We start from the raw sequence: 27,911 nt of genomic DNA, 5'->3' as shown, positions 1-27,911 counted from the left end.
TCAGAACAGCATCGGAAGAATGTAATTTAGCATTTCAGAGGTTTATTTTTCATCATTTACACAGCTAGCAATACTGACAAAGCTAATGTTTACCTTGAGTGTCTCCATCACATAATTTAGCTGATTTGTTACCAACCCTCTGCCACTGCTAACAGGCAGAATGGACAAGACTGAGGGGTTGTCTACACACAAAAGTTGTTAGTTAAAGCAATACAATCCCCCTAGAGTGGATGTACTTTCGTATGAAGATGACTTATACTGGTACAGCCATTCCCATATGACAGGGGAATAAGCTGTATCAGTATAAGGACCAGAGGCACCAACTTTGTGATTCCCTGGGAGTGCTGGATCCCCGCTCTGCCCCAGGCCCTGCCCCCAACTCCATCCTGCCTCTTCCCACCCTCTCTCCGCAGCGCCTCCTGCATACCACTGAACAGCTGATCAGGGTGGTCGGGAGGCGCTGGGGGAGGAGCTGATCTGCGGGACTGCTGGTAGGTGTTGAGCACTATTTTTTTTTTCCATGGGTGCTCCAGTCCCAGAGCACCCACGCAGTCGGCGCCTATGAGAAGGACATTTATATCAGCATAACTGAGTTCACACTAGGAGTGTAGCAGTATAACTCTATTGGTAACAAAAATCACACCCCTAGCCACAGAGTTACACTGATACAAAAACAGTGCATAGGGCAGGACTGAGATGCAGAGGGGTGAGAACTGTAACAATCAGCAGGGAGGCGGTGCCCATGACTAGACAATCAGCTGACAGGGTGTGAGTGGCTCCCTCTAATGTTTTGCAGGGACTGGTTGGCACGGCCCAAACCTGAGCGATCACCCTTTGACAGGCACTGGAGACGCTGCTGCTGTCCTGCACACTCCTTGCTGTTTCAAAGGAACTCACTGCAGCCCTGGCAGCTCACTCAGAGGAACCTGAAGCTTTACAGGATGGGAGAGTCACTGATGAAGAGGATTAATGAATCTATTTTGGCAGGCACAACCATTGGGCTCTCAGCAGGAGAATGGCAGCCTGTGTAACTTTATAGTGGATAATTAATTTCAAAGTCAACATCTTTAACATCAATAGCTGAATGCTGCTTTTAGAAGGAAGTTCTTCATCCCTGAAACAAGCGTGTAGTGATTTAACTCTACCCTCTCCCAGGTAGTTTACTCTAGAAGGCTAGAGCAGTCAGGCAGAGAGTTGACAACACCAGTGCCCCTTTCTAGCTCCTCTCCTCCTCATTCCTTGTGCTTTTTCTTATGCTTCTTTTTCTTCTTCTTCTTCTGAGGCTTACTAGCTTTCTCCGAATGCTTGGCCCTCTTGCTGGCTGGCTGAGCCCCATCACTGTCCGAGTCGGAGCTGTCTGAATTGTTGGACTCTGATGACTTCTTGCTTTTGTGTTTCTTTTTCTTCTTCTTTTCCTGTTGGCAAGAAGGAGACAAAGCCACACCGGTTGCAAAGTGCTCACCTGTGCTCACTGGTTAAGGCAGCGAGCTGCTTTTCAGAATGAGAACGTCAGGTCATTTCTTAACACACAGCCTGTTGCTATCCGGGAAGAACGGGATGGGCTGCTGGTCCAGCTACTCAGCAGTTAAATAGTTCTGACATGTCAAACCATATCAGCAAACTGGGGTGAGACAGTTACCATAGTGGGGGCAGTTTGATAAAGCACAAACCTCAATCCTTCAAACTGTTACTCGGGCAAGTAATCCCTACTCACGTGCCTCGTCCCACTGACGTCAGAGACGATTCAAACACAGGTGACTCACTTGGGTAGTAGTTGGCAAGATCAGGCCCTAGTTTATTCATAAAGTGGGTTTCTAAACTAGCTAATCTAAAACCAGTCTCTGTATCTCCCTGCCCCCCCACTCAAAAATGTGAAAGTAACTGAACCCCTTAAGTCTGGCAGGGAACCCTTGGGGCCTGTTCCCTACAGCAGCAGTTCTCAACCAGGGTTCTGTGGCCCCCAGGGGGACGCGAACAGGTTTCAGGAGGTCTGCCAAGCAGGGCCGACATTAGACTCGCTGGAGCCCCAGCATCTGAGCAACTGAGCTTTGCTTGGCGCCCTGTGGTGTGGGGCCACAGGCAACTGCCCTGCTTGCTACCCCCTAACACTGGCTCTGGCTTTTATATGCAGAAAAACAGTTGCTGTGGCACAGGTGGGCTATGGAGTTTTTACAGCATGTGTGTGGGGGAGGGGGTCTGAAAGAAAAGGATCGAGAACTCCTGGGTTAGAGCACAGGTGAGGGAGGGTACACGGAGGCTAGAGGAATATGAAGGGTACAAAAACAGAAAGAGGGGCATCGATCAGAATTGTTGAAGGTGGTACAAAGGGGCATAGTTAGGAGTAAGCGTCAATGGAGCTGATACAGACTGGGTGCCCCATTAGTGTATGCCGAATGGAAGTGTCATTTGAAAAGAAATAGTCTCTTGCCTTTATGGCTGTGACGATAACCTCCTGAATGTGATTTACTGCTGTGCTGTTCTAGCCAACCTGTCTAGCTCTTAATATTTCCTCCTGATTCACTTGCCTCCAGCTCCTTAATCAATTTTGATGCTCTTCTCAATTCTTGCCAATTAATCTGCTAGGGGGTTGCTTATAAAAGTCATCCACAGTATATGTTTCCTACCTTTTTACTGATGATGGCGGCCACTTACACATGCTACAGAGCCACAATGCCTTTCTGTGACAGGCAGGACAAACACACAACCTCACCAAAGGTGCAATCCTAGCTCTCACTCATAGCTCAAAGCAAAACCTCCTTTCAGTGGACCTGTCCAACACACACTTTTATTAGGCATGAAGCAACTTCGGATAACCTACCCTCCCATTTCTACAGCCAGACCTCTGAGGCCAAGAACTTTGCAGGATTCAAAAAAAGGATTGGACGTTGACATGGGGAACAAGAATAGCCAATGTTGCTATAATTAATATTTTTAAAGAGAGCTAGGAAAAGGATCTAAACTCTCATGTTTTGAGACATAAAGCAACCTCTGACTACTAGGCCCAGGTTACCCCGTAACTGGCAGAGCAGGATTTCTTCCCCTGAAGCAGTCAGACAGAGGATACTGGACTGAACAGACAGCTGGTATGATCCAGTAAGGCAATTCTTATGTTTAATTGGATGAAGAAACTTTAATGACAGGTTTATCTCATGGGGAATCCTGGTAGGGAGGGCAAGGGATTGCGTTCATATTGATTTAATTTAGTAATAAAAAGTGAAGAAGTAAGGCTAATGTTTACAATCAAGCATGCCTATGCCATAACACTAGCAAAATACACCTCTGCTGAAATAGGCAGTAAATAAAAGCAACTGAAGCCAAATAGTCTGTCTATAAGGACACTTGATCACAGAAGGGAATAATCAGAAATGTAACACAGACTCAGCTCAGCCATACATACTAAGGTCCTATTATTGTTAAAACAAGGAGAACAAAAATGGAAGGCTTATACAGCTGTTCCAGCCTGCTGGAGAACAACAGTTCTTGAAGTGACTTTGTATTGTATAATGAATGGACTGTTAGAACAAGTTTAAAAAGCATCAAAGAATAGGAGTCACCATCTGAATGGTCCACATCAGCACCTCCAAGAAGAGGAACCAGGTTGGACCACATGGGATAGGATAAAGCAGCCTGTTTTCTTCAGCACATTGCTCTCCAAAAGCCAAAAATGCCTAGAAAAGAGAAGACGGAGGTCCTGGGCCGGCCACCTGGTGACTCCAAGTACCTATCTTGGATAGGCACCTTTAACTGTCTCCTATTTTCCAGTATCAGAGGGGTAAAGACTTGCATCTGAAGAAGTGAGGTTCTTACCCACGAAAGCTTATGCTCCCAATACTTCTGTTAGTCTTAAAGGTGCTAATAGGACCCTCTGTTCCTATTTTCCAGTAATTCAGGTTGCCTGCTAGTTCATCAGAAAAAGACTATAATCCTGTCTGTCCTTCGTTCCACCTACGTTTGCAGCATTAACTCCTGCTGTGAATAATAACGGAGTTGAAGGCTGGTGGCTGAGTAAAGATCTGGTGAGAAGTTTCTACCCAAATCACTCAATGACTACCTCTTGAAACAAAGTGCCTAATGAGTGAGGAAGCATTCATGCTTGTGTATGTGCTCTACAGACTGACAGAGTTAGTGTGTGTGTGTCTTTATTTTGGAACAGGTTCCAATTAAGTTTGTGGTAAAGTAGCTTTAAAACTGAAGAAGTTACTGTTAACTACATGTACATCTACATGTAACTACCAACTGTAGAACTGTACAGGTGTTTACCCTAGTTAATGGTTTCATACTGCTTTCCAAATTCTATGTGTATGTAGATACAAAATGAGACCAAGTGTTCAAATTTCTTGCATTGCTCTCAGTCTATTCGGTCTGTCATACCGTAGGAGTTTATTTTAGGTAGTTAGGAGTGTTTATCTGATCCGGAGATTATCATTCACTGGGAAGTGGGCAACAAGGGCTGACTACTACAGATCTATCGGGAAGGAGACCTTGGTGAACTGGAATGTAAATAATTGACCAAATTGTCTTGTGATCTAGCCTTGGTGTTTTTTTCCCCCTCTGTTGTGTTAGAAACACCAAAGTTCATAACTAATTGGCAAGTGAGGATGAGGGACTGAGTCAAAAATCTAAACACAGTCACCTTTCTAAGACAGTAATTGAGTACAAGAATTATTCTCTATTGTGGGTGTGTAATTTGATTCTGAAAACCTAAACAGTTTTATCAACCAGTGTTTAAATTTATGTAACCAAATCATAGTCCAATACCATTTTTGCCTTCTATCCTATACTATTAGTTGCTAGTGTTAAGGATATTTAATAAACTCTATAAATCTACTTTCAAATAATTTTTGTTTAGTTAAGCAACTGAAATTAAAAGAACTCTAAGAAATGTGGTAAGGTAATGAGCTAAGCAGTTGCTTAACAAAGGTTTGCTTTATACTCGGTCTCTCTGACAATAGCTCTGACAGATATTGCTACCAGTGGGGGAGATTAAACAGGGAAATGGTAAATTCAGAAGGGGCCATCTGTCTTGACCCCCTTTTGGGGCAGTGTGAGCAAATGCCCGGATGTCTTGGTGTGTTGAGCTTTCCTCAGTTCAATCTGCCTGCTTTTGCGTACCCAACACTTCTACAGAATTAGAGCATTTCTAAACAAAATTTCCAAATGAGTGTGACATTGCACCCGCGTATTCTAGGAGGTAGTTAGTGAAACACCAAGATGACCAGTTTTTCCTTAAGAATGTGATGCTGCCTGTCCAGTCCATGTGCTCTTGTGAGGATAGAGCACAATTTGGGACCACATCCCACATTCTAGGCCAACCAGCACCACTAACTGGCTTTAACAATACTTTGCAATCCTGATGTGTAGAGCTCTGCGCGGATACAAATTTATACCCACAGATGCAGGTATCTGTGGATATAAATTGGTATCCGCGGAACCGCAGGGCTCTCCCGGGAACCGCAGTGGCGAAAGGAGCAGAGCGTGGGGCTGCTGCTCTCAGGAGCCAGTGCCCCGCGCTGGCAGCTCCTCAGGCGTGGCTGTACCGACCCCAGTCCTGCCCACTGGGGCGGGCACTAGGTTCACCGGCAGCTGTCCCTGGTTGTGCTCTTATGTTCTAGCGGCGCGCACGCCCCCAGACAGTAGATGCAGACAATTGCATAGAAGGGAGCGGGGCAGGGCTGGAGGAGGTACAGCTATGCCAGAGGAGCTGCCGGCGCGGGGCACTGGCTCCTGGGAGAGGCGACCCCATGTTCTGCTCCTTCCTGGGAGAGCCCTGCGGTTCCGCGGATACAGATTTGCATCCACGGATGTACATTTGTATCTGCACAGGGCTCTATCAATTTGGCTCCCAGCTTTGTGCTCAGTATAGACGATGCTGGCCTAGCTCTTCTACATGGTTTTCCATCAGCAGATCTCAATGAACTTTACAAAACGAGATTAGCGTCATTTTATTCCCATTGTTTACAGATGGGAAAACTGAGGCAGAGAGGAAGTGACTTGCCGTAGGCCACCCAGCATGCCAGTGGCAGGGCTGGGAATAGAACCCAAGTCTCCTGAGTCAGAGTTCAGTGCTTTTATCCACAAAACTCTCAGGAATGGATCACCATGCACTAGGGGCTGTTTTGCATTTTTCATAGAGTTCAAGGTTGAAAAGGGGGGGGGGAGGGGGATGGAGGTTTCCTGGGTAGAAGGGGTGCCAAGCATGCAAACCCAGGCTGTTGAAATTAAACCATTGCCTGGAAAAAATATTTGTGCCAACGGAAAAGGGTTAAGAACAACTTCAAAGATCAACTACACAAACTCCATCGCTCCCAGATCACAGGAAATGCAGCCAATATAAGGCTTACACTGAGCCATAGTCATCTCCTACAGTTATTTGAATGTCATTTATTTGCTGTGGCACTGTTGCACTGGTAAGCATCAGAACACTCTCCACTGTGCCTGCTTCTGAGAGGGTCTTCTGACCTCCCCTCCCCCGGACACTAACGAGATATATGCTAACAATGAGTGTACTGGATCAGGATTTTTCCCACCTGTAACTTGTCTCTGCCCCAACGCCCTTCCCCCCCACCCCCCTTTGTTCATTGTCACCCCTTGCTATGTTTAGACTGAAGTCATCCAGCCACTGTAATGCTCTATTAACTGACACTGTAAGCAGTACACAGAGAACTCAATACTTCTGAGTATGTAGCCTCTATTAACAAGCATTAAATCAACAATGGGGTTAAAAATCAAGTTAACTGTCCAGTGATTAAAGCATGACAGGGCTAGCATGAAAGGAAATATGGGGGGTTGTGGGGATGAAGCTAGCCCTTGTTGTTCTTGAAAACAGTCACAAATTGGGGGGGGGGGGGGGAGAGGGCAGAATCCATTTCTCTCCTCCAGGTGAAGGAAAGACTACTACACAGTGTCCATAATGCAAATCACCTGGGCACAGGCCCACTAGCTGGAGACATCCTGGGCTATTCAGGCTTGTGTGTCATGAGAAGAGACGAACAAGGGATCTCAGTACATCTGACAAAAAGACTCATTTTATTTTACTTTTTTAGTTCAACCATTTGAAAGACTGTTAACAAGGCTCAAGGTCTGGCTGTGAACATGCTTCAAGGAGCGGAAGGACAGAGGGAGATGAGGCAGCAAAGTAATGGGAGCCCTAACTATAACCTTTTCATTGTTTCTGTCATATAAAGAATGATTTACACTCCCTTCTAGGGAGGAATGTAACGGGAGAAGCCAAGTGTCACCGAAGCTGACAGCGCTGCTTATTATCTTAGGGAAGATGTTCTCCAGTAACCTCGAGCCCATCCCGGGGCTCATGGGGAGTTCTGCTGGAACAGCCTTGCTGTAAATCACTCCTGCCCTGTCACAGCTGTTAGTGCTGTGGAGTCACTTGGTGAGGAAATAGAAGTGAATAGTCAACCCAACTGGTACAGTTACATAATTCATGGCACTACAAACAGAATGATTCCTTCCAAGCCAGCAGCCAATGAGGGGGAACATCTCTGCAGCTTAATTAGAGGGCAAAGTTAAAAAACCTGACTCAGCATAAGGAAATGAAGCACATAACTAGGACAACAACAAGGTGGTAGCCCAGGTTCCAATATGAGTGACACCTGTGAAAATCCAGAATAAAACTCTACCCTTTTATGGATCTGCTCTGGATCCAACGTAACTAAGGGTACGTCTATACTTACCCGCTGGTTCGGCGGCGAGCAATCGAACTTCTGGGTTTGATTTATCGCGTCTTGTCTGGACGCGATAAATCGAACCCAGAAGTGCTCGCCGTCGATTCCGGTACTCCTGCTCGGCGAGAGGAGTACGCGGAGTCGACGGGGGAGCCTGCCTGCCGCGTCTGGACCGCGGTAAGTTCGAACTAAGGTACATCGACTTCAGCTACGTTATTCACGTAGCTGAAGTTGCGTATCTTAGTTCGAATTGGGGGATTAGTGTAGACCAGGCCTAACTAAGAACCTAACACAGCATGTCTAGTGGTGACAGCAGGGGGCTGGGATGCAAGAACTTCAGACTTATAGTCCTGGCTCTCACGCCAAACATGCTCTGTGATCTTGAGCAAGTCATTTCACCTCTCTGCACCTCAGTTTAACCACCTATATTATTGCAGCAGAGGAATGGCAGTGCTCCCCTTAGATTTGTTCCCCTTCAAAAGATAAATATCAACCAGTTTAAAGGGACCAGATTGGGCAGAGCCCGTGCGAAAAGAGCTCACTCTATATTTGCAAACATAAGGACAGTGAAAAGATGCAGTTAGGACAAAGTGTGTCGTTATTTAGACAAATCAAGCAGGAGTGTATCCCTCAACACGAGGGCAGGCTGACAAGATGCTAATTGCTTACCAGTTCATATGCAACAAAAACTGAAAGCAGCAGCACAGAGACAAAAGAAAAGCTAGAGAGGAGAATGAGGCAGAGTGAGGGGAAGAGTTAGCATGGGAGGATCCACAGACCCTAGAGGGGCTTCTAGGGAGTGAAAGTCTCCTAGCTGGAGAGGAAAGCTGCCTCACATTGCAAGGGATATTTCTTCCATTAGAAGAGACTACAGCCTCTTCTCAGATTATTAACATCACACAACTGTGGTTCTATGTAAATCCAACAAAGTGAAATATGAGAGAATGACCCGGGCTTGTAAATGGTTTAAAGTAAGTGCTTTGAAATACTACACAAGTATTCACACAGTACAGTGATGGGACCACAAATACCTAGCTAGAGGGCAGTGTGCTCCAAAACAAGTGACTTTTGCCTTTTTTTCTGTAAAGTTGTGATATTAGCATTGTTTGGCATGACAACCAGCCAGCCTGCATTTTTAGTAATCCACACTACGGGGCCTGTTTATTTAACCCACAACAGGATTTAAATATTTTGATCATGCTGGAAAGAAGCAATGGTGGCAAAATACAGTTTACAAAGCTGGAAATCAAAGGAATTTTTTTCATCCTACAGAACATATAGGAGAGAGTGTAGCAAACAGTACCACTGTCTCCTATAACTACAACTACTTTCAATGGCTCGCTCGCGCTCTCTCTCTCAACAGAGCCTGGCCCCTATCTTCACAGGGTAGAAAGAGCAAGTTATGGAGAGACAATAGTCTCTTCCATAGTTAAGATGTGGTCCCACTGCAGAGAATCAGTTATGTAAAAATAGCACTTTTGCATTATATTTAGATTCCTATACTGCACCTAACACACTATTCAATTCTTTACTCATAATTCTGAAGATTATGTTCCTATTAACCTTGTACCAACCCACACAGCTGGATGCTGTTCTGGCTCATATAAGCAGCAACAGAAATAACTTAACTGCAACTATAGGGTCAAATTCAGCTCTCAGCTACACCAGTGAAACCCCTCTGGAGGCAATGGGTCTGCTCAGATGTAAATAAGGGCAGAGTTTGGTCTCCAGAATTTTTATTGATGATGCATGAGCCAAGGCATTAGCTGACTCCTGATTCTCACCTGAGTGTGCAGGACTGGAAGTTAGAAAAGACATTTTTTATTTTACTTGTAAACACACTCCAGATTTAAAGGTGCTCAGAGAGAGAACACATGTTCTAAAGGTTGTCTGTGGAGTGTGTGAAGTAGTACTTCCTTATATTTGTTTTAAACCTGCCGCCTACTAATTTCATTGGGTGAACCCTAGTTCGTGTGTTACATGAAGGGGTAAATAATACTTCATTTTCTTCACACCATTCATAATTTTATAGATCTCTATCATACCCCTCTCCCCCCCTTAATCATCTCTCTTCTAAGATGAACAGTCCCAGTTTTTTAATCTCTCCTCATGTGGAAGCTGTTCCATTTCCCTAATCATTTTACTTGCCCTTCTCTGCACCTTTTCCAATTCTAACAGAACTTTTCTGAGACAAGCTATACATGAAGGGACAGACTGTAAAAATACTTCTGAAATACTGTTCCATTTCTTTTTGAAAGTGACCTCTCAAAAACAGCTTTGTTTGGGATTATGTAAATCCAAGGATATTGTGCTGTCACTTTATAAAGCATTAGTTAGACCACTTTTGATGCACAGTGTCCAGTTTAGGACCTTTTATGTGAAGAAAGATGTAGCTTAGCTACAGAAAGCACAGCATTTGAGCAGCAAATTAGATGCTTAAGTGGAATTAAATAAACTGAAGAGATTTTAGTCTTATACTTGGGAATAGCTGACCTTCTTATGGACGGGGGATATGTGTGTGTGGGGGGGTAAATCAGAAGGGAAATTTTTGCTCAGCATATTTTCCTCCTACACATGCCCAGCCGAGATTCGGTATGCACTATTCCCATGGAAGAGTCTTTTTGTTCTCCTGTGACCCAAAGAGTTAAAAGTTAAAGAGTTTGTTTCAGTAACAAAACTTGAGGCAGCTTTCACCGAACTTTTATATAATCTAAGGTATTTATCTAGCCCCAATTACCATAATACCTGAGAACCTCACAATTTTTAGTGCAGTAACGTATGAGGGGAAACTGAGGCACAGAGAGGTTAAGTGACTTGCTCAAAGTTACACAAGAAGTCTGTTGCAGAGCAGAGACTTGAACCCAGGTCTCAGGCTAGGGCCCTAGCCATTGGACTACTGAGAAGCTATCTCAACAATATGACAAAGTTGGTTGGGCTCTATGTTAATACACAGCGCTGAACAGACTGTTGTGTCCTGAACAAAAGCTGGCATTTGTGCTGATCAGTGTGAATCATTACTTCGAAGTTAGATGGCCCTCCACGCATTCTTCTCATTAATATTTCATTAGCTTTAGTCCTGCAAAGTCTGTGGGCAATCAGGGTGCCTAGGGGGTTGTGCGTGTGAGAGAATCCCATCTAATACTAGTTGATAGCAGTCTGCCTTTTGGGTAGACACGACTAACCCTGCTGTGCGCTTTCTCTGCCTTCAACAATTCCCTCAGATAGAGTGGGTTAGCAGACCCTCAGACTACTGCTGCCTCCAGGCTGCAGGTCTCATTCCCAACATGGCCACCTAGCTAAAGAATAAACATAATTTAAAATTATTAGACTGACCACCTTCTGTGATCCAAGACAGCAATGGAAAAGTACAGATTCCCAGTTTTCCTCTGCAAACAAGTATGCCTGAATCCAAGACTGAAGTTCAAGATGGCATTTGAATATCAGCAATCTAAACAGGATGACCTCTTGGTGACCTCTGATGTAAAGGTCAATGTCCTACACTTAGAGCACAACTCCTACACAAAGTTCTCAAGAACTGAATAGTAAATCACCACCACATCTTTGGAACCATCCTCTAGAATTTAATTATAACACTACTGTAGAATTCCATAGGCTAGTCCAAAACCCTGCAGGAATGAACTCATTCTCTATTACATTTCAGATGTTTATAGAACAGGTTTTATACAGCCCCACTTCTATTGCCACAATTAAGTTCTCCAGGGCTTTTTGAGAAGAAAAAGTAAATCTACCCAATTCTAAGATTCCAGCTCAAGTGTACCATGGAAGAGATTCAGGACCATTGCATGCAGTAGGAACACCTTGAAAGCGTCAAGTCATTCAAGGGGCAAATCAATTCTCTGCCACAGTCTTCACGGCAGAGGATATGGGGGATATCAGAGCTATCCTTTATAGGTGTCAAATCTGAAGTATTGTCCCACACTGAGGTATCAATAGAGGTGGTTTTGGAACAAATTGATAAATTAAACAGTAATAAGTCACCAGGACCAGATAGTATTCACCCAAGAGTGCTGAAGGAACTCAAATATAAAATTGCAGAACTACTAACTGTGGTATGTAGCCTATTGCTGAAACAAGCCTCTTGTACCAGATGACTGGAAGGTAGCTAATGTAACTTTGATTTTTTAAACCGAGTCCAGAGGCGATCCTGGCAATTACAGGACAATGGCCTAACTTCAGTACTGGGCAAACTGATAGAAACTAAAGAATAGAATTATCAGACATATAGATGAACGTGATTTGTCAGGGAAGAGTCAACATGACTTTTGTAAATGGAAGTCATGCCTCACCAATCTATTAAAATTCCCTGAAGGGGTCAATTAGCACATGGATAAGGGTGATCCAGTCAATACAGTGTACTTGGATTTTCAGAAAGCCTTCAACAAGGTCCCTCATCAAAGGCTCTTACAGAAACTAAGTAGTCATGGGATAACAAGAAAGGTCCTTTCATGGATCAGTAACTGGTTACAAGATAGGAAACAAAAGGCAGGAAGAAGTGGTCTCTTTTCACAATGGAGAGGGGCAAACAGATGGGTTCCCCAAAGAGCTGTACTGGGACCTGTGTTGTTCAACATATTCATTATTATTTATCTGGAAAATAGAGTGAACTGTGAAGTGGTAAAATTTTCAGATACAAAATTGTTCAAGATAGTTAAGTCCAAAGCTGACTGTGAAGATTTACAGAGGGATCTCACAAAACTGGGTGATTGTGCAACAAAATGGTAGATGAAATTCTACACTGATAAGTCTAAAGTAACGCACACTGGAAAAAATAATAATCCCAGCTGCATATTATATATAATGATGGGTTCTAAATTAGCTGTTACCACTCAAAACAGATCTTGGAGTCACCATGGATTGTTCTCTAAAAACTTCAGCTCAATACACAGCAACGGTCAAAAAGGCTAACAGAATGTTAGGAACTATTAGGAAAGGGATAGAAAAGACAACAGATCATAATGCCATTATATAAATCAATGGTGCACTCACACCTTGAATACCGTGTCCAGTTCTGGTCACCCCATCTCAAAAATAATATGATGGAACTCTAAAAGGTTCAAAGAAGGGTAACAAAAATGATCAAGAGCATGGAATGACTTCCATATAAGGAGAGACTAAAAAGATTAGGGCTGTTCCGTTTAGAAAAAAAGACGATTAAGGGGGGTTATGATAGAGGTCTATTAAAATCCTGGTAAGGAAAAAGTAAATAGAGAAGTGTTATTTACCCTTTCCCACAATAAAAGAAACCAGCGGTCAATCGATGAAATTAAACAGGCAACAGGTTTAATGCAAACAAGAGGAAGTACTTCTTCACACAACACACTATTAACCTGTGGAACTCATTGCCAGGAGATGTTGTGATGGCCAAAAGTATAATTGGGTTCAAAAAAAGAGCTAGATAAGTTCATGGAGGATAGGCCCCTCAGTGGCTATTAGCCAAGATGGTCAGGGATGCAACCCCAAAATCTGGGTATCCCTAAAACTCTGACTGCCAGAAGCCAGGAGGGGAAAACAGAGTGGATCACTCTAACTGCCCTGTTCTGTATACTCCTCCTGAAGACCTGGTACTGGTCACAGTCACGGACAGGATACTGGGCTAGATGGACCAGTATGGCAGTTATCTTATCTCATTACAAGCATCCAAGTTACTCCACTATGTCCTTATTTTTTTTATAAAATAACTTTATGCACTCTGAAAAGGGTCCCCAAATTTCTGTGAAAGTAGTTTGGGACAAAGTTTTAAGAACTTTAAAAAAGTTTTTTAACAAAGTATACAGGAGTGCGACAGATATGGCAATTTCCTGTAATATATTTGGGAGATTTTACTGAATTAAAGTTTAGGTAGCTTTGGAGTCCGTTATACCATAAACCCCAAAGTCTTATTGTGGGACTGTATGCAACTGCTCTGGAGGGAGATGTGACCAGTGTAAACCCTAGGAAGTGGTAGGAGCTTCAAAGCACTACAGTATTTTAAACAAGTGCCAGACAAGGAGACACTTTTGGAGCAAACAAAGTTGAGTGGGTTTCTTAGGAAATACCCAGGAGGAGGTGAATGCAAATTCCCACCTCCGGACCCAAATTTTTGAAGCTATGCCCCATGGAGAAACCCACTGTCTGCTGATTACCTACTCCTAGAATCTGAAGATCAAAGTCCTGAGCTGCATAAAGGAGGGGCTCACAGATTTTTGGGTGTGACTGTTCTGAACTGAAGCTGTTATGAACTTGTGACCACAGAAAAGCCCCTGTGTGGGGTGAGAATGGCTGATCACCTGCCAGAACCCTTTTGGAATTGGGGTGTTTTCTGGGAAGCTTATTAGCATGCAAGTAGGTCCTTTTATTTTTTAATGTGTTTTTTCTGTAATGCTTTCACCTTAAGAATAAATGTGCTTGCTTAGAAAGGGCTGTGTGGTAACTTATAACTAGTGGCAATTACACTGCGTAAAGCCTCAGAGGAGAAAGCAAAGCAGCCTTGCTTAGGCAGTCTGACTTGCTGGGGAGCTCGCAGTGTAGGTAGGGAACTGTGCAGCCTGGAAAAAAACCAGTCATGAGAGAGACCCGCAGGTCTCTGCCCAGGAGAGATGGCTGAAGAGCCTGGAGTCTAGAGTGGGTGCCCATGATGGACCACAAGGGGGAAATTCAGGTGCAGTTGCCCTGAACTGTGACAAGGCGGGATAGAGCTATCAAGCCATTGCAGACATGAAGGATCCATGGCTGGCTTCCACTCCTATGCTACTATGTATCAACAGATGGGGTGGAGAGCACATGGGGAGGGAGAAGAGACTTCCCATCCTAGGAGAGATCCTTTAAGGAAAGCGATCATTTGGACCAAAAATGAAATCATCAAGGGACTTTAAGGAAATGGCAGATCAAAGAAAAGAAAACTCCGTTTGACACTGAAAGCCTGGAGATAAACTAGAGTTAGAGTTACTTCACTAGATGGTAGCTCAGTTCTATCGTTTGTTTTTCTGGAGAAGAGAATGAAAGAATGGACAAGTGGACTACTTGGAAATCAATGAGACTGTAAGATTATGGTATACTATGGTAACAAGCACCTCAAATATCCAAGCTAAATTTATTAAAAATGAACAAGTCAGCTAGAAAAAAAAGTGCATAAATTGTCCATTTCACCATAGAAACTGTGCAAAACTAAAATCTATCCCTTTCCCAAACCAATGAGCTGCCTGCTTGTTATCACTTTGCAATGTAGGTTAACTTCCTCCCTAGGGCCTCATTTGTAACCTGGCCCATTTTTCTGTGGTCTATCATCAACAAGGATACAACCTGTACCTTTTTTTTTTTCTTTGAAGAATTCTCAGCATGGCTGGACTTTTTATCACCTTCATATTCTGCTGTCTCCTCCTCCTCCTCCTCCGGTATCAGACTATACTTGGTTCCCCCAGGCTGCATGACACACTCTTTGGCAAAATGACCTGCAAAACGACGTTTGAAATGGGAGAGAGCAAAATGAATCCCCCTTTGTGGGCTATTTCTTTTGAGGAGCACAATGAAGATTCTACTTGGAGCCCATTTCCATAGTGATTACTTCAGTCTGTTGATCTTAAAATAAAATATCCTTCGAAGTGATAGAATGCCTTCTTAATACCAAGTGAGCATTGGGCTGCTCCCCTCTATCTGCTGTGAGAGCTAAGGTAAGACACTTCCCTCCACTGTGCTTTTGTTCCTCCTCCCAGCCTTCGTTTAGACAAAGCTCTCCAGGGCAGGGACAGTTTCTAGCTCTAGTACAATGGGGTGCTGATCTCAGTTGGGGTCTCTAGGTGCTATAATACAAAGAATAATTAAGGCTATGATTTAGTCAGGGGTATTTTTAGTAAAAGTCATGGACAGGCCATGGGCAATAAACAAAAATTCATGGCCCGTGACCTGTCCATGACTTATACTAAAAATACTGTGATTAAATCTTGTGGGGGGAGAGGTGCTGGCGAGGCGTGAAGGGCCTGCTGCCGCTCTGGCCAGCTTGCCGGGGCCGCAGCCGCTCCGACTGGTTTGGCTGTACACGGGGCTGCTCCAGCAGCAGCTGGTGTGGCTGTTCTGGTGGCTGCCAGAGCGGCTGACCCTGGAGCCAGCTGTTTAGGTCAGCCACACTGGCCCCTGCAGAAGTCCCGGAGATGGTGGAAAGTCCCGGAATCCATGACTTCCGCGGCCTCCAGGACAGACATGGAGCCCTAAGAATAATAAATGAACTTGCTCTTCACAGTTGGAGCCCTTTGAAACTGACCAACACTAAAGATAATGAAAGTGACCACGACATACATTTGTTTTTGTTTTGCTCATCAATTTGAACTTATATTCGTATGTCCAGGCTACATTCTCTACAAAGGGACAGATGGAAGATGCTGTCACCATGTTATTAAAAATCTATCACTATTTCAAACTCCATTCAGTTGTTGTTGTCTCTCATTTGAGGTTGCAACTTTATTGTATAGCTCTAAACGTCCCAGCAGGAGGCAGGAATGAGAGAACTTAGGCCCCATGAAAAAAGCAGAATTTCAGGCAGATGACTCAGTGGATAGGACACTAGAATAGGACTTAAGTCCTGCGTTCTGTTCTTGGCTCTGCCACTGGTTTGCTATATGACCTTGGGAAAAAGTCATTTCACCTCTCCGTCTCTGTTTCCTCATTTGTAAAATGGGGATAACAGTGCTTCACAGAGATGGATGAGCATTGAGATAACTGGGCCAAAAGAGATAAATATTAAATATGTTTGAGAATTATTTTTAAAATATGCTTTGGTTAATTTACAATTAATTGTAGCCAATTTTTTTTGTGTATATATTTTATAGATATATAAAATTCAGTATTTTAAAATACTTGGAAACTGGGACCAGAGGTCAGTCCCGATTTGTCTTGTAAGACTAAAGATTGGTGGTTTCTCATTTCCGACATTTAAATCACTGTTTTTTCTTAGATGCAGCAGTGACAATCTCCTGTTACAATGCTTGTTTCCTTTAATGTTCTACTGGTTTAATCTGCACTGATTAACCAACCCAAGGTACTGAATAGAACACAGGTCACTTAAGAGGGATTAATTAGACAAACCCAGTGTCCTGGTGTCTGAACAAAGAACTATGGGAGAGACTTATCTGCGCAGGGGCTTCAACAGCAGAAGGGGCATATGGCAGAGGGAATAAGCCCGTGTCAGGGAAGCCCTTCATGAGAATGGGAATGTCTTTCCAGCCAAGCATCTTAAGTAGGCTTATAAGGATTCGATTTTTTAATCAGTGTCAATTTTACTGTACACACACAAACCAATGAAAAAAATATTTCCACTGATAATAATGAAACAAAGATAGGCAAAGTAAGAAAAATGCTGCATGAGAACTCAGTTTGATTTAAGGATATTTTGTATATTTTGACAGGCGATGTTGACAATTTGTGTTCAAAGGTTAATAAAGCTTTCCCTTTTTGAATCTCAAAGTCTACTGCCATTAAATAATTGTCTGATGCCCCCACAATTAGAAACCCCCAGTTAAGCCAAGATTCACTTCCATACAACTCTCATATCTAGGCTTCGCAGAATTCAATATAATTTTTTTAATGAGTTTGACAGATATCTTTATTTTTATGCATTTTCCTATTTTTATCAATTTAAATTTTCACAGTTCTGAAACCCCATCATTTTGCAGAATTATTTAATAGTAGATGCTGAGATTCAAAAAGGCAAAGCTTTATTAACTGTTGAACACAAACTGTGAACTTCACGTCAAAATATGCAAAGTGACTCAGACTCAGACTAAGGACAGAAAAAAGCATCATAATCATCTAGTCTGACCTCCTGCACATTGCAGGCAACAGACCCTCGCCCACCCACTCCTGCAATAAACCCATAACCTCTGGCTGAGTTACTGAAATCCTCAAATCATGGTTTAAAGACTTCAATTTACAGAGAATTCACCATTTACACTAGTTTAAACCTGCAAGTGACCCTTACCCCATACTGCAGAGGAAGGTGGAAAACCTACAGGGTCCCTGCCAATCTGACCCAAAGGAAAATTCCTTCCTGACCCCAAATACGTTGATCAGTTAAACCCTGAGCATGTGGGCAAGACGCACCCAGCAGACATTCGGAAAGAATTCTCGGTAGTAACCCAGAGCCTCCCCACCTAGTGTCCCATCTTCAGCTGTTGGGGATTTTTGTTACTGGCAGTTGCCGATAGGCCATGTGCCATCGTGGGCAGTCCCATCCTGCCATCCCCTCCTTAAACTTATCAAATTCAGGCTTGATGACAGTTAGGTTTTTTGTCCCCACTCTCCCTTGGAAGGCTTAAACTCATTTTCACACAGCATCTTAATTTCTTTGCCTATCTATAAGTTTCATTAACATAGATGGAAATCTTTTGTGCTGGTCTGTGTGTGTTTGGTGAAATCAACGTTTACCAATAAAAAAATCTCATCCTTCCAAACTGACTTATCTCACACACATTAAAACTGAGTGTCTGGGTAGAGATTCTAACACAGAACTGCTCGCAAGCATGCATTCAGTTCCTAGTAGCGGATGGAACTAAGTAGTTCCATTGGCTTTTCTTGAAATAGCAAGCAGTTAGGATGAATTAAGGAAATAATAGTTTTTCTGTTCAAGTGTAAAATTAGAACAGTATCCTTGCTGTGAAATGCAATGTGTGTGAGACAGAAAAGTTTGGAATCTGTAGCGACGGATTCTTTAGCTAGATGAAGTTCAAAAGAGCATGTGAGAATCAAGTCTTTAAGAATGAGCATTTCTAAATGTTTCCTCTGCAATAGTTAGAAATTACAGAAATTTCAGTTGTCCTCTGAAGAGTTAAGTTTGGAGACCTAAATTCAATCTTTACAGCGAGAAAAAAAATGGGTAGCATGCTTTAACTGAATATATCAACGCAGCCATAACTGCAGAGTCACTACTGATACCTCCATAATGAAGGTCAAGACAAAAAACTAGAACAATAGAACAAGAATGGAAACAGCACAAATGTACCTTTGCAACCACATTTTTTGCAGACAGTGTTCAAGACAGCTTCCAGGGTAATCTTCTGACTAGTGTAGTCTCTGAATGAACGTTTCTTCCGCTCATCCTGACTGTGGAAAGAAAAGAACTATTTTCCTCCTCCAATCTGCATCACCTCTAACCCCATGCATTTACTTGGAAGCTCAGACCAAAGTTTTCAAACATGGCTGCCTGAAGTGAAGCTTTTAAATCCATAGCTAGACATCTAAATAAAAGTGACTATTCTGCAGAATGCAGTTGACTACTTGGTGGAGGAAGCCACAGACAGCATAACACTTGCTCCCTATTTGTTTCTTGGTATAAGAGGACTCACTTCAGAGTCAGCTTCACAGAATACAGGCAAACACACATAGCCAAAGTATAAGGCCATCACACTCAAAGCTAACGCACAGCTGCCCTATTTACACTAATATATACATACACGTAATGTACCCAAACATATGCCTGGGATAAAATAATTATTTTTGATGGAGTAGTAAAATGTCATCACAATAAAGGGCAGGCGAGGAGATTTTGTGCCTGGGATGGTAAGTGTTTGGACAATTCTGCAGGGCTGTAAACTCACAAGAAATAAATACACCCCCAGCACAGGAAGAAAGATTGCCATGGAGAGGTCATTATGAACAGCATGTTTTGTTAGCATGCTGAAATTTGGTATTCAAATGCAGTCGTTTGCTGACAGTGCTGCAGAGGGAACATCTTAGATTGTTCTTTAGTGACCCCTCCATTCGCTTCAGGGCGGCACTGATGGGCTCAGGGAGGGAGCTGCCGCCTCCTTCCTGGCAGGAGGACTGGGACAGTCACTGTAATGGGAGGGCAGGGAACAAAAGGAAGCAATGATCGCTGGGCTGATTCGTTACACCCAACAGAGCAGATTTACCTACTCAAGGGCAACGTTGTTTGGATCAAGGTCCTTTCCTGTTCCTTGGTTGACGACCTTCATGGAAAGAGACAGCTTCAACTTGTCATCTTTCATCTGTAAGAGACAGACATGGAGGGGAAAAAAACAAGTCATAGCAGAACCCAGTTACAGGGAAACCCACAAAGAATGAATGAAACTGCCAATTAGTAAAGAAGTGAATGCTCTAAAGTCAAGGATACATCACAAAACGTTTTAATTTTGACAAGTATATTTTAGTTTTATTTACACTTCAATGTTCTAGTTAATGGACTGGAGTATATAACTTAAAAATAATTGTCTCAGAAATAAGATCATAAAAATCACCACAACAGATCAGATCATAGGTTACAACTCTGTAGAGGGGTCATTACAATAATGACATTAAAAAAAAAATTGGAAATATGACCTGCAAAGGATTTTAAAAGACTCTGCTTTTTCTTTTCTTTTTTTTTTTTGCTTCTTTATAATGTATGCATAAGGTCTTAAAGGTCCCTGCACCCATTACCTAACACTCAAAAAAAAAAAAAAAAAAAAAAAGGGTTTTATTCTCTGTCATCTCTGGTTTTCCCTGATTTCTGAAAGATACGTAGCGGATTTAAGATGGCACATTGTTAGCACACACCCCTCAAAGAGACAGGATTGCTGAATCTTTAATAAAGACATGCTTTCTCCAAAATGTGAGTCATTCAAATTAAAGATGTGTTCGTTTTTTAAAGGAGTTTTTAGCAGTCCAACTAAATATCCCTTCCCCACTGGCTTGGTCAGCTTTCACTCTCAGCTCTTGTGATGTTGTTGTAACAGAGATTGCAACAGAATGCAGTATCTTCGTGGACCACTGGATTAAATTTATGAATGGTTTATACATGATTGTGTTCTACTATATGAGGGAGGGTTATCACAGCTCCTCCAGGAAATAGAACATTGGGGGGTGATTAAGGCAAGTCTAAACCCCGGACTGGAGGGAGAGACATCCACCCAAGGTAAGTGATGGCTGTGAACCTGAAATCTTACGTGGGTGCACTCCAAGAAGGCCAAGCAGGGTTGGGGAGGTTAAAGGTACAGCTCACCCTGAAACTGAGACAATCATCACTAACATTAACAATGGTATAGATTCATTACTAGATGGAAATGGTAGAATTATTAAAAATAATGCAGAAAAGGTAGAAGTGTTCAATAAATGTTTCTGTTCGGTGTTTGGGGAAAACAGAGGACGTAATCTCATCATATTATCATCTTTACATTCTGCTAGTCTCTAAGGAGAACATCAAACAGCAGGTACTAAAATTAGTACGCTGATTCGTTTTTTCTTGTGATTTGTCTCAAGCTCTATTTGAATTGAATTTTTTTTTTTTAAATAAAGCTATCTTAAATGTGCCAGAAACCAAAAAAGATGATCAAACCATGTTTTACACTTAAAACTAATGATTAATTAAACAATGAAAATATTTTCTGTAGCTGGTGAATTTAACTCATTGTTTCTGCTCACTTCAAGATTTTAGAACTAGTAAATCTCATCCTCTCACACTAGTTTTTAATTCATAAATTGGAAGAGGAAGAGGAAAACAAGTTCACTGCTTTTGCGAGTCTCAACTGGTTTCTTAACTTTGAATGAACTAGTCCAGCGGTTCTCAAACTGTGGGTCGGGACCCCATTTTAATGGGATCACCAGGGCTGGCTTACACTGGCTGGGGCCTGGGGCTGAAGCCCGAGCCCAAGCCCCACCATCTGGGGCTCAAGTTACAGGCACCCTACCTGGGGCTGAGGCCCTTGGGCTTCGGCTTTGGCCCCCCTCACCCGGGGCAGTGGGGCTCAGGCTTTAGCATTAGCCCTCCCACCCGGAGCAGCAGAGCTCAGGTGGGTCTCAGGCTTTGGTCCCCTTTCCTGGGGTCATGCAGCAATTTTTGCTGGCAGAAGGTGGTCGTGGAGCAATCAAGTTTGAGAACCCCTGAACTAGTCATTGAACTGAACTAGCTGAAATGAAAAAAAATTCTCTCTGCACTTGAAGAAAAGGCTACTACTTTCAAAAGCTGGTTTAGCACTTAATCTGGTTCCAGGTGCCTAGTCAGTGACTTCCACCAACTGGTCTGACTTTCTTTAAAACTCAGCAGCAAACATGTGCTGTTTAATATTTTTTTTATATTTAAGTGATTTTAATAGATTATAAATTCAGGTGTTCATGTAGGTTGCCAATTTCAAATTTAATTTTGAATAGATTTAAATAAAAATTGGATTTTTTTAAAATAAAATTTATCCACCCTGCACACACATCCCATCAGACCTTCTTTAGACACCACAAAGAAGCAAAAGAGGGCACAAGCCCTATTGTTTTTTATTTTGCAAGTCATCTTTAAAAAAAGAACAAACTTTAGCAGTGTCCTTTCAAAGAAAGATCATTCCCTCAAATAGAGTTAAGAGAATTCTCAGCTTCTGCTAAGAATGGGTTTAGAGACCTTTCCATAGTGCATAGTTTACATTTATATAGCATCTTGCTTTCCAATAAATCCTGAAGTACTTCACATGATATACAAACCCCATAGAGGAGGGTGACATGCCAACCAGCAAACAGTAGCCTGAACAATGGTGCAGGGGGGAGTCAAGATGACATGTGATCTTTGAAGCCCATGCAAACCAGACAAAAAGTTGGTTCTTAAATGCTCATGTGAGGAGGAACATGATTAGTTTGTGTTCACAACAAACAGCATCATGCACTAAACAAAGTGATTGGAACACTAAGCTTCTGTTAACATGAAAACCATTAGCTTGCTGTAGTTGCAAATTTTTTCTTAGTTTACACAGTGCTTAAGACACCATAAGCAATTTTACCTCTCTTCCAATAAGCTTCACCCATACTTTGTCTCCAACATCTACCATCTCCGAGGGTTTGTCCACCCGACAGGCTGACATGTGGGTTCTATGGACAAGGCCTAGAGGTAGTTTTGGGGGAAAAAATAAAATAAATTGATTTTGGTTGAACATATCCTCTAGAAAATGAGAACATCAAGTGCTGGAGTATCCTCAGGTGAAATGAAATATCTGGGTTACTCAATCACCACTTCATGCAGAATAAAGATTTATGAGGTTTATCGGTTTTTCAAAACCATTTATAAACCAAATGCAGCCAGCTAAACCCACCAAAATCTGCTCCAAACTCACAATGGGGCAGCTCTTGCAAAATGAGAACCTGACAGCTAAAAAATGCTTATATCATTCCAATCTCATAGAACTGGTGTAATTTCCCCCAAAGAGTTTGATCTTGCGAGTCTTTGTGCATAGCAAGGTGCATGCAAATTTAAGGTTCTGGTGCAGCAACAAGCTCTGTGCAGATGGAAAGCTTGCAGCCATGTGGTACGTACTGCAAGATTGGGCCAAAAGTCTCCATGACTTCAATGGAATGTAGACATCCATAAAGGCTGCAGGATTAGGTTCCTACTGTATTAAACCCAATGCCAATTACTTCTGACTACAAATCACTCTCGTGGGAAGGGGAAGATGGGAGGCTGCATATTTTAGATCTTAGAGTGCAGTTAGTAAGAAAAGTAAGAAAAACAATTCAAAGAAAGAGCACCTTTGCTGTCTGATAGGATGCTAATTTAAGAGGCACAAACAAGTTTTAATTCCTGCCAATCCTGTGGACCTAACAGAGCTGGGGGAGAACAAACAAGATGCTATTCTGTTTCGGGCGTTAGCAGCACATTTTTTAGCTGACAACACCAGAGGCAGAAAACATAACTTGACTTGAAGACTCTGGCGTGGCATTGCATAACTAGCAGGTAGAAAAATAATCCTTTTAACTTGCACAAACTAGACATTTGTTGTGGGACTGTCCAAGCAAGATTAACTATTGAACCCATAGTGTCATTTTTCAGGGTATAACCACATCTCAAGGGAAAGCCCAGTCTTTTTTTCTTGTTTTCTTTTTAGTGTCACAGTTGACGTGGAAAACATTCCACTTATTTTTGTCACGAGTAACCCCCCTAGTACCATTGCAACGCAGAGACCGGAGAAAAAGATATTTAATACTTTTTCAGTTTGTTTACCTTGTGCATTTGACATTTCCTGTACAGTTTAACTATTTCCCTTGTATACTCAGATTCACCTGTGAGTGCAAGTCTTTCACACAACTGATAGGAAAAACATGAAAAATAACCAAGAAAGCCTGGACTGTGCAGCAGTCAATGATTTACCATTATGATTTTCCTTCCATCTATGAATTCTATTTCATAGGAGAAATTAAGCATTCCGGGCCCTGAATCTGTAGGGAATTACTGCACTCCAGTCTAGTGCCTTATAATGCCACTCCAACATAGCCTATAATCACCTGGAAACACACTTATTCTCATTTACAGAAAAAATGTTAAATGAATATATTCAGTGTTAATGCAAGCATTTATATAGCCCCATCACTGTATCTGGAGCCCTTACATAGCATAAATGGGGACATTCAAGACCTCAGTAAAAAACCAAACCCCACACTGGGGGGATTTAATCAACTCGGGAGAGGTGGGCAACAGACTCATTTTGCAGCATTTTCTAAGACGTCAAGTCCTTCTCCAAGGGGAGGATTTTATGATTTAACCAAACCAGCACGAAACTAAGTCTGAAAATCTAGTCTTAGAAACAAACCTTGTTTCCTGCAGCCTGGAATTTTTATAAATGCCCCATATTCTGTTACAGCAGCAACCTGTGAAGAAAATCAATATATCCATTGATTGAAAGAGAATCTTGTACATTACACCCATTTTCTGTCTCATTTTCTCCTTCCCTTCAACCCACTCTCTTTGCATGCACTTATTTGGTTTCAGCTGTTTCTAATTTGCCTTCTATGAGTCTGCTTTAGGTTATCTGCTTTTGAACTGGGGAGCTACATAACAAACAGTGTTGCATCAGATACACACAAAAGCACAGGATGATTATTTTCTGCCCTGCGAGATTACAGACAGATCTTGAAAAATTACATTTTTCAAAGAGAGTCTATTTGCTATATTCAGCAGCAGGAACCAATATTTTTAACTTCTGTTTTCCGCTATTTTACCATTTGAGTAAATTTAGTGCTGAGAGGCCAGGCTGACAGGCTTGGAAACAGTCTTATGCTTATCTATGGAACAGACAATGGACAGGCAACAAAAACTTCCCTAAATCTTCAAACTAGCGTGCCTCTGAAGGGACTCACCCTAACATTAAGGGGGAATTAACCCTTCCCTCCATGCTCTATTCTATCCTAGGCCTCTCTAATGAGACTGCCCAAAAGGCCAGTCAGTGCCAATTGTGGCAGTGGTGGTTTTGAAATGGATACTTGTCCACTAGTACCTGCACTCAGACCCACCAACTAATTTCACATAGTTATTACAAACAAGCATCTGATGGTAATGACTTTCGCTCACTGCTGACTATGGCCCCAATTATTCAATAAACCCTGTGCAAATAGACACGTGAGCCTGCACTGAACTTCACTGAAGTTAATTAGTCACTGCATTGATCCACCCATGCAGAGCTTTATTATGGAATCAGGGTGTGATGTTGGAGTTGAACCAATCTACACTTGAGAGGCTCTTTAACTCATTCTCAGTCCCCTGACACCTATAATTCTAGCCTTTGTCCTCTTAACATTCTTAAGGGGGAAAATAGTACCCAGGGCTCTTTTGATTATAACAAGGCAGACAGGATCTCACTTCCCTTTTTAACTAGAAGAATGGGAAACTAAGGGCACTGTACATTTTAATGTTAAGTTCAGGCACCAATAAGTGGCAGGAGCCCCAGGTATTGCAATTTAAGTCTTCTAGTTGTGCCAGATTGAGCAACAAATATTCTTGATAGCAGCTATTAAACTCAAGACAGTTTCCAATTTTTAAAAGCTAAAGTCTCTTGTATTTCACAGCATGAGGCAGGATGGAAAGCTTTATCCCCAAGCTCCACATGACACCAAAATTAAAGCAATAAGATTTTCAGATCCCTCACACTTGAGTTGAAAAATTAGACTTGGCTGAGAGAAATAATCAGCATGAATTCTCTGAAGACAGCTTTTCTCATCCTACAAGAAGACTAGCATGTTTATGAATACACATTCTTAGCTAATCCTCTTAAATTAGTAGTTATTACTCTTCAGAATGGAGGTGTTTGCATTAGCAATGTGGCTCAGCCATCAGTTTTATTTTAAAGACATCTAATGAAATAACACCTGCAATAAGAGTCTCAACCAGTTCTCAAAACACTAGTTAAGATATTTACAAAAAAGTGTGTTAAATATTTTTCTTTAATCTGAGAATGCTGGTAAAAGGCAGCTGCTCAAGAGACTGAAGTCCTCTTCTCATCCCTATCAATGTGCATCAACTCTAACCTAAAGGGGGAGAGGGGAATTCTCTCTCTATATAGCCTATGTACTCAGTCTCTATATTGGGAATGCCAGCAAGGGGTCAGTCAGAGGCAGCTGTGGTGGTAGTGGCTTTTTGTGATGTAGACACTTGTTCTCTATGAACCAGAGTACACAATAGCAGCTCATTTCACATAGGTCACTTGCTTTGTTGCAAGTAATTAGGGCTGATTCTGAACTGGTGATTTCAAAATGAAAGGCTCTAATCCTCTCTCAATGTCCTGCACTATTCATGTCTCCCATACTTTTTTGTGACCTTAAGCAATGACAATACATACCTCTCCTTGAAAGACGTCATAGAGTTCAGGTAATGGCTCCATTGTCTCAGGTCTCATAGACTTCATTTGGGAAGTTTTCTAAGAGCATGCACTCCACAATTCTTTCCTAACCTTGCAGCTTACTTTGATTCCATTTATGAGATGTTATCCCTCTGTGGAGCAACCCTATTCATAACTGAAATGAAGACAGACACCACTTGTTGAAAGAAATATCTTCATTGGTAATAAAAAAACCTCCCTGAAAGGCTTCAAGAGCTTTTTTTTTTTTACCTGCCCCACTTTCACTCATACTACAGTCACAGTAATTTCTGAATATCCATTACTATAGTGTCTGGTGCTCACGCTATATATTATGGCAGTACAATCCAGTGGGTAGACAAGCCAAAGAACCAGAAGACCTAGGTTCTTCTATGATACAGCTGCCAATAGAATGCTGTGTAATCGTAAGAGAGTCACAAGTTTGTGCCTCAGTTTCCCCCCATCTATAAAAGTGTGATACGATACCCTCCTTTGGAAAGCTCTTTGAGGTGTACGTATGAAGAGGACCACATAAATACTAAGTATTATAGTACCTAGGCAGATACAGCAAAATACATACCCATGACTGTAAATTGGCTCTGGTAATACCTTGCCAGTTTTGCCCCATTTTCAGAATTCAGCACCCTCATACATACGTATTTTATTTCAGCGACTGTATTTAGGGTGATTATAATCTGTTCCCTTCACTACTACCTACGACACACGCCTAAAAACCAGAACGTAAACAAAAAGACTATGCATCTGAAGAACTAAGGTTTTTACCCACGAAAGCTTATGCCCAAATAAATCTGTTAGTCTTTAAGGTGCCACCGGACTCCTTGTTGTTTTTGTAGATACAGACTAACACGGCTACCCCCTGATACATAAAAAGACCCCGCAATTCCTTGTCTAAGCCGTCCCCCTTTAAAAGGCCGAGGGCCTGCCTAGAGCTTTCTGAATGCTTGGCTCAGCCAGAGAGTGGCGCTGCGCCACGGGGCGCGCTCTCACCCAGACAAGGAAACACGGCAGCCTCTCCAGTACTGCCAACCCGTCCCCAACCGTTACAAAATGAGGAGTCCAGAGGCCCCAAATCATTAGCACGGCTGAAACCCCACCACGCCGGTTCAGAACGGAACACCGCGTTGGGGATTCTTTTTCTTTGCGCGCCGGTTCTCCCCCTTTCGCTTGCCCTCGGGGCACGTTTCCAGGCTCCTCCCTGCCTCCACGAGCTGGGCTTAGAGGGAAACACGAAACACGCTGACACAAACAGGGCGAGAGTGGGCCGCACCGTCCCCTCTTCGATAGCGCCCAGCGCCCATAGCGAGCGCTTACGGCGAGCCCCCGGGCAGGGCCAGCTGGGTCTGTACAGCGCCGAGCACACGGGCCGTAACCGGGGACGGCAGGTGCCCCGCAGCCCGAGCGGGCAGCATGCTGGGGGGGGGGGCAGCGCCCCGGGCCGCAGCCAGGGGATGGGGGGTGACGAGCTGCCCCCCCTGCCTCAACTCCCCACTGCCTCCCCGGCCATGGAGTCCCCGGCCAGCCCCGCTGCCCCCCCACCTCACTCACCCCAGGGCGCCTCTGTCACCTCTATCCCGCCCGCGCCCCGGTACAACGTAGCTTGAGGAACCCCGCACCCGCCAATCACCACGCA

General features: G+C 42.8%; 1 protein-coding gene across 2 annotated transcripts; it reads right to left on the bottom strand.

Moving 5' to 3' along the window:
• Window positions 1–24: 24 nt before the first annotated feature.
• Window positions 25–27,895, bottom strand: ZCCHC17 (zinc finger CCHC-type containing 17). Of its 2 annotated transcripts, XM_065421620.1 has the most exons (9): window positions 27,827–27,888; window positions 27,376–27,494; window positions 26,243–26,417; window positions 24,221–24,278; window positions 22,421–22,521; window positions 19,581–19,672; window positions 18,667–18,767; window positions 14,985–15,127; window positions 25–1,415 (listed from the first exon to the last, which is right to left on the bottom strand). In XM_065421620.1, exons 3-9 carry the CDS (start codon window positions 26,306–26,308, stop codon window positions 1,233–1,235), a joined length of 744 nt encoding a protein of 247 aa, XP_065277692.1. In that variant the 5' UTR covers window positions 26,309–26,417; window positions 27,376–27,494; window positions 27,827–27,888; the 3' UTR covers window positions 25–1,232. The 2 variants fall into 2 exon arrangements, with proteins under 2 accessions (XP_065277692.1, XP_065277691.1); XM_065421619.1 differs by lacking the exon at window positions 27,376–27,494 and having other exon boundaries at window positions 27,827–27,895.
• Between the last annotated feature and the right edge of the window lie 16 nt (window positions 27,896–27,911).

The sequence above is a fragment of the Emys orbicularis genome, chromosome 23, assembly GCF_028017835.1.
Source record: "Emys orbicularis isolate rEmyOrb1 chromosome 23, rEmyOrb1.hap1, whole genome shotgun sequence".
In the NCBI taxonomy this organism is placed as follows: domain Eukaryota; kingdom Metazoa; phylum Chordata; order Testudines; family Emydidae; genus Emys; species Emys orbicularis.
The sequence above is the reverse complement of the archived record's forward strand: the minus strand, read 5'-3'. Positions and strand labels throughout refer to the sequence as shown.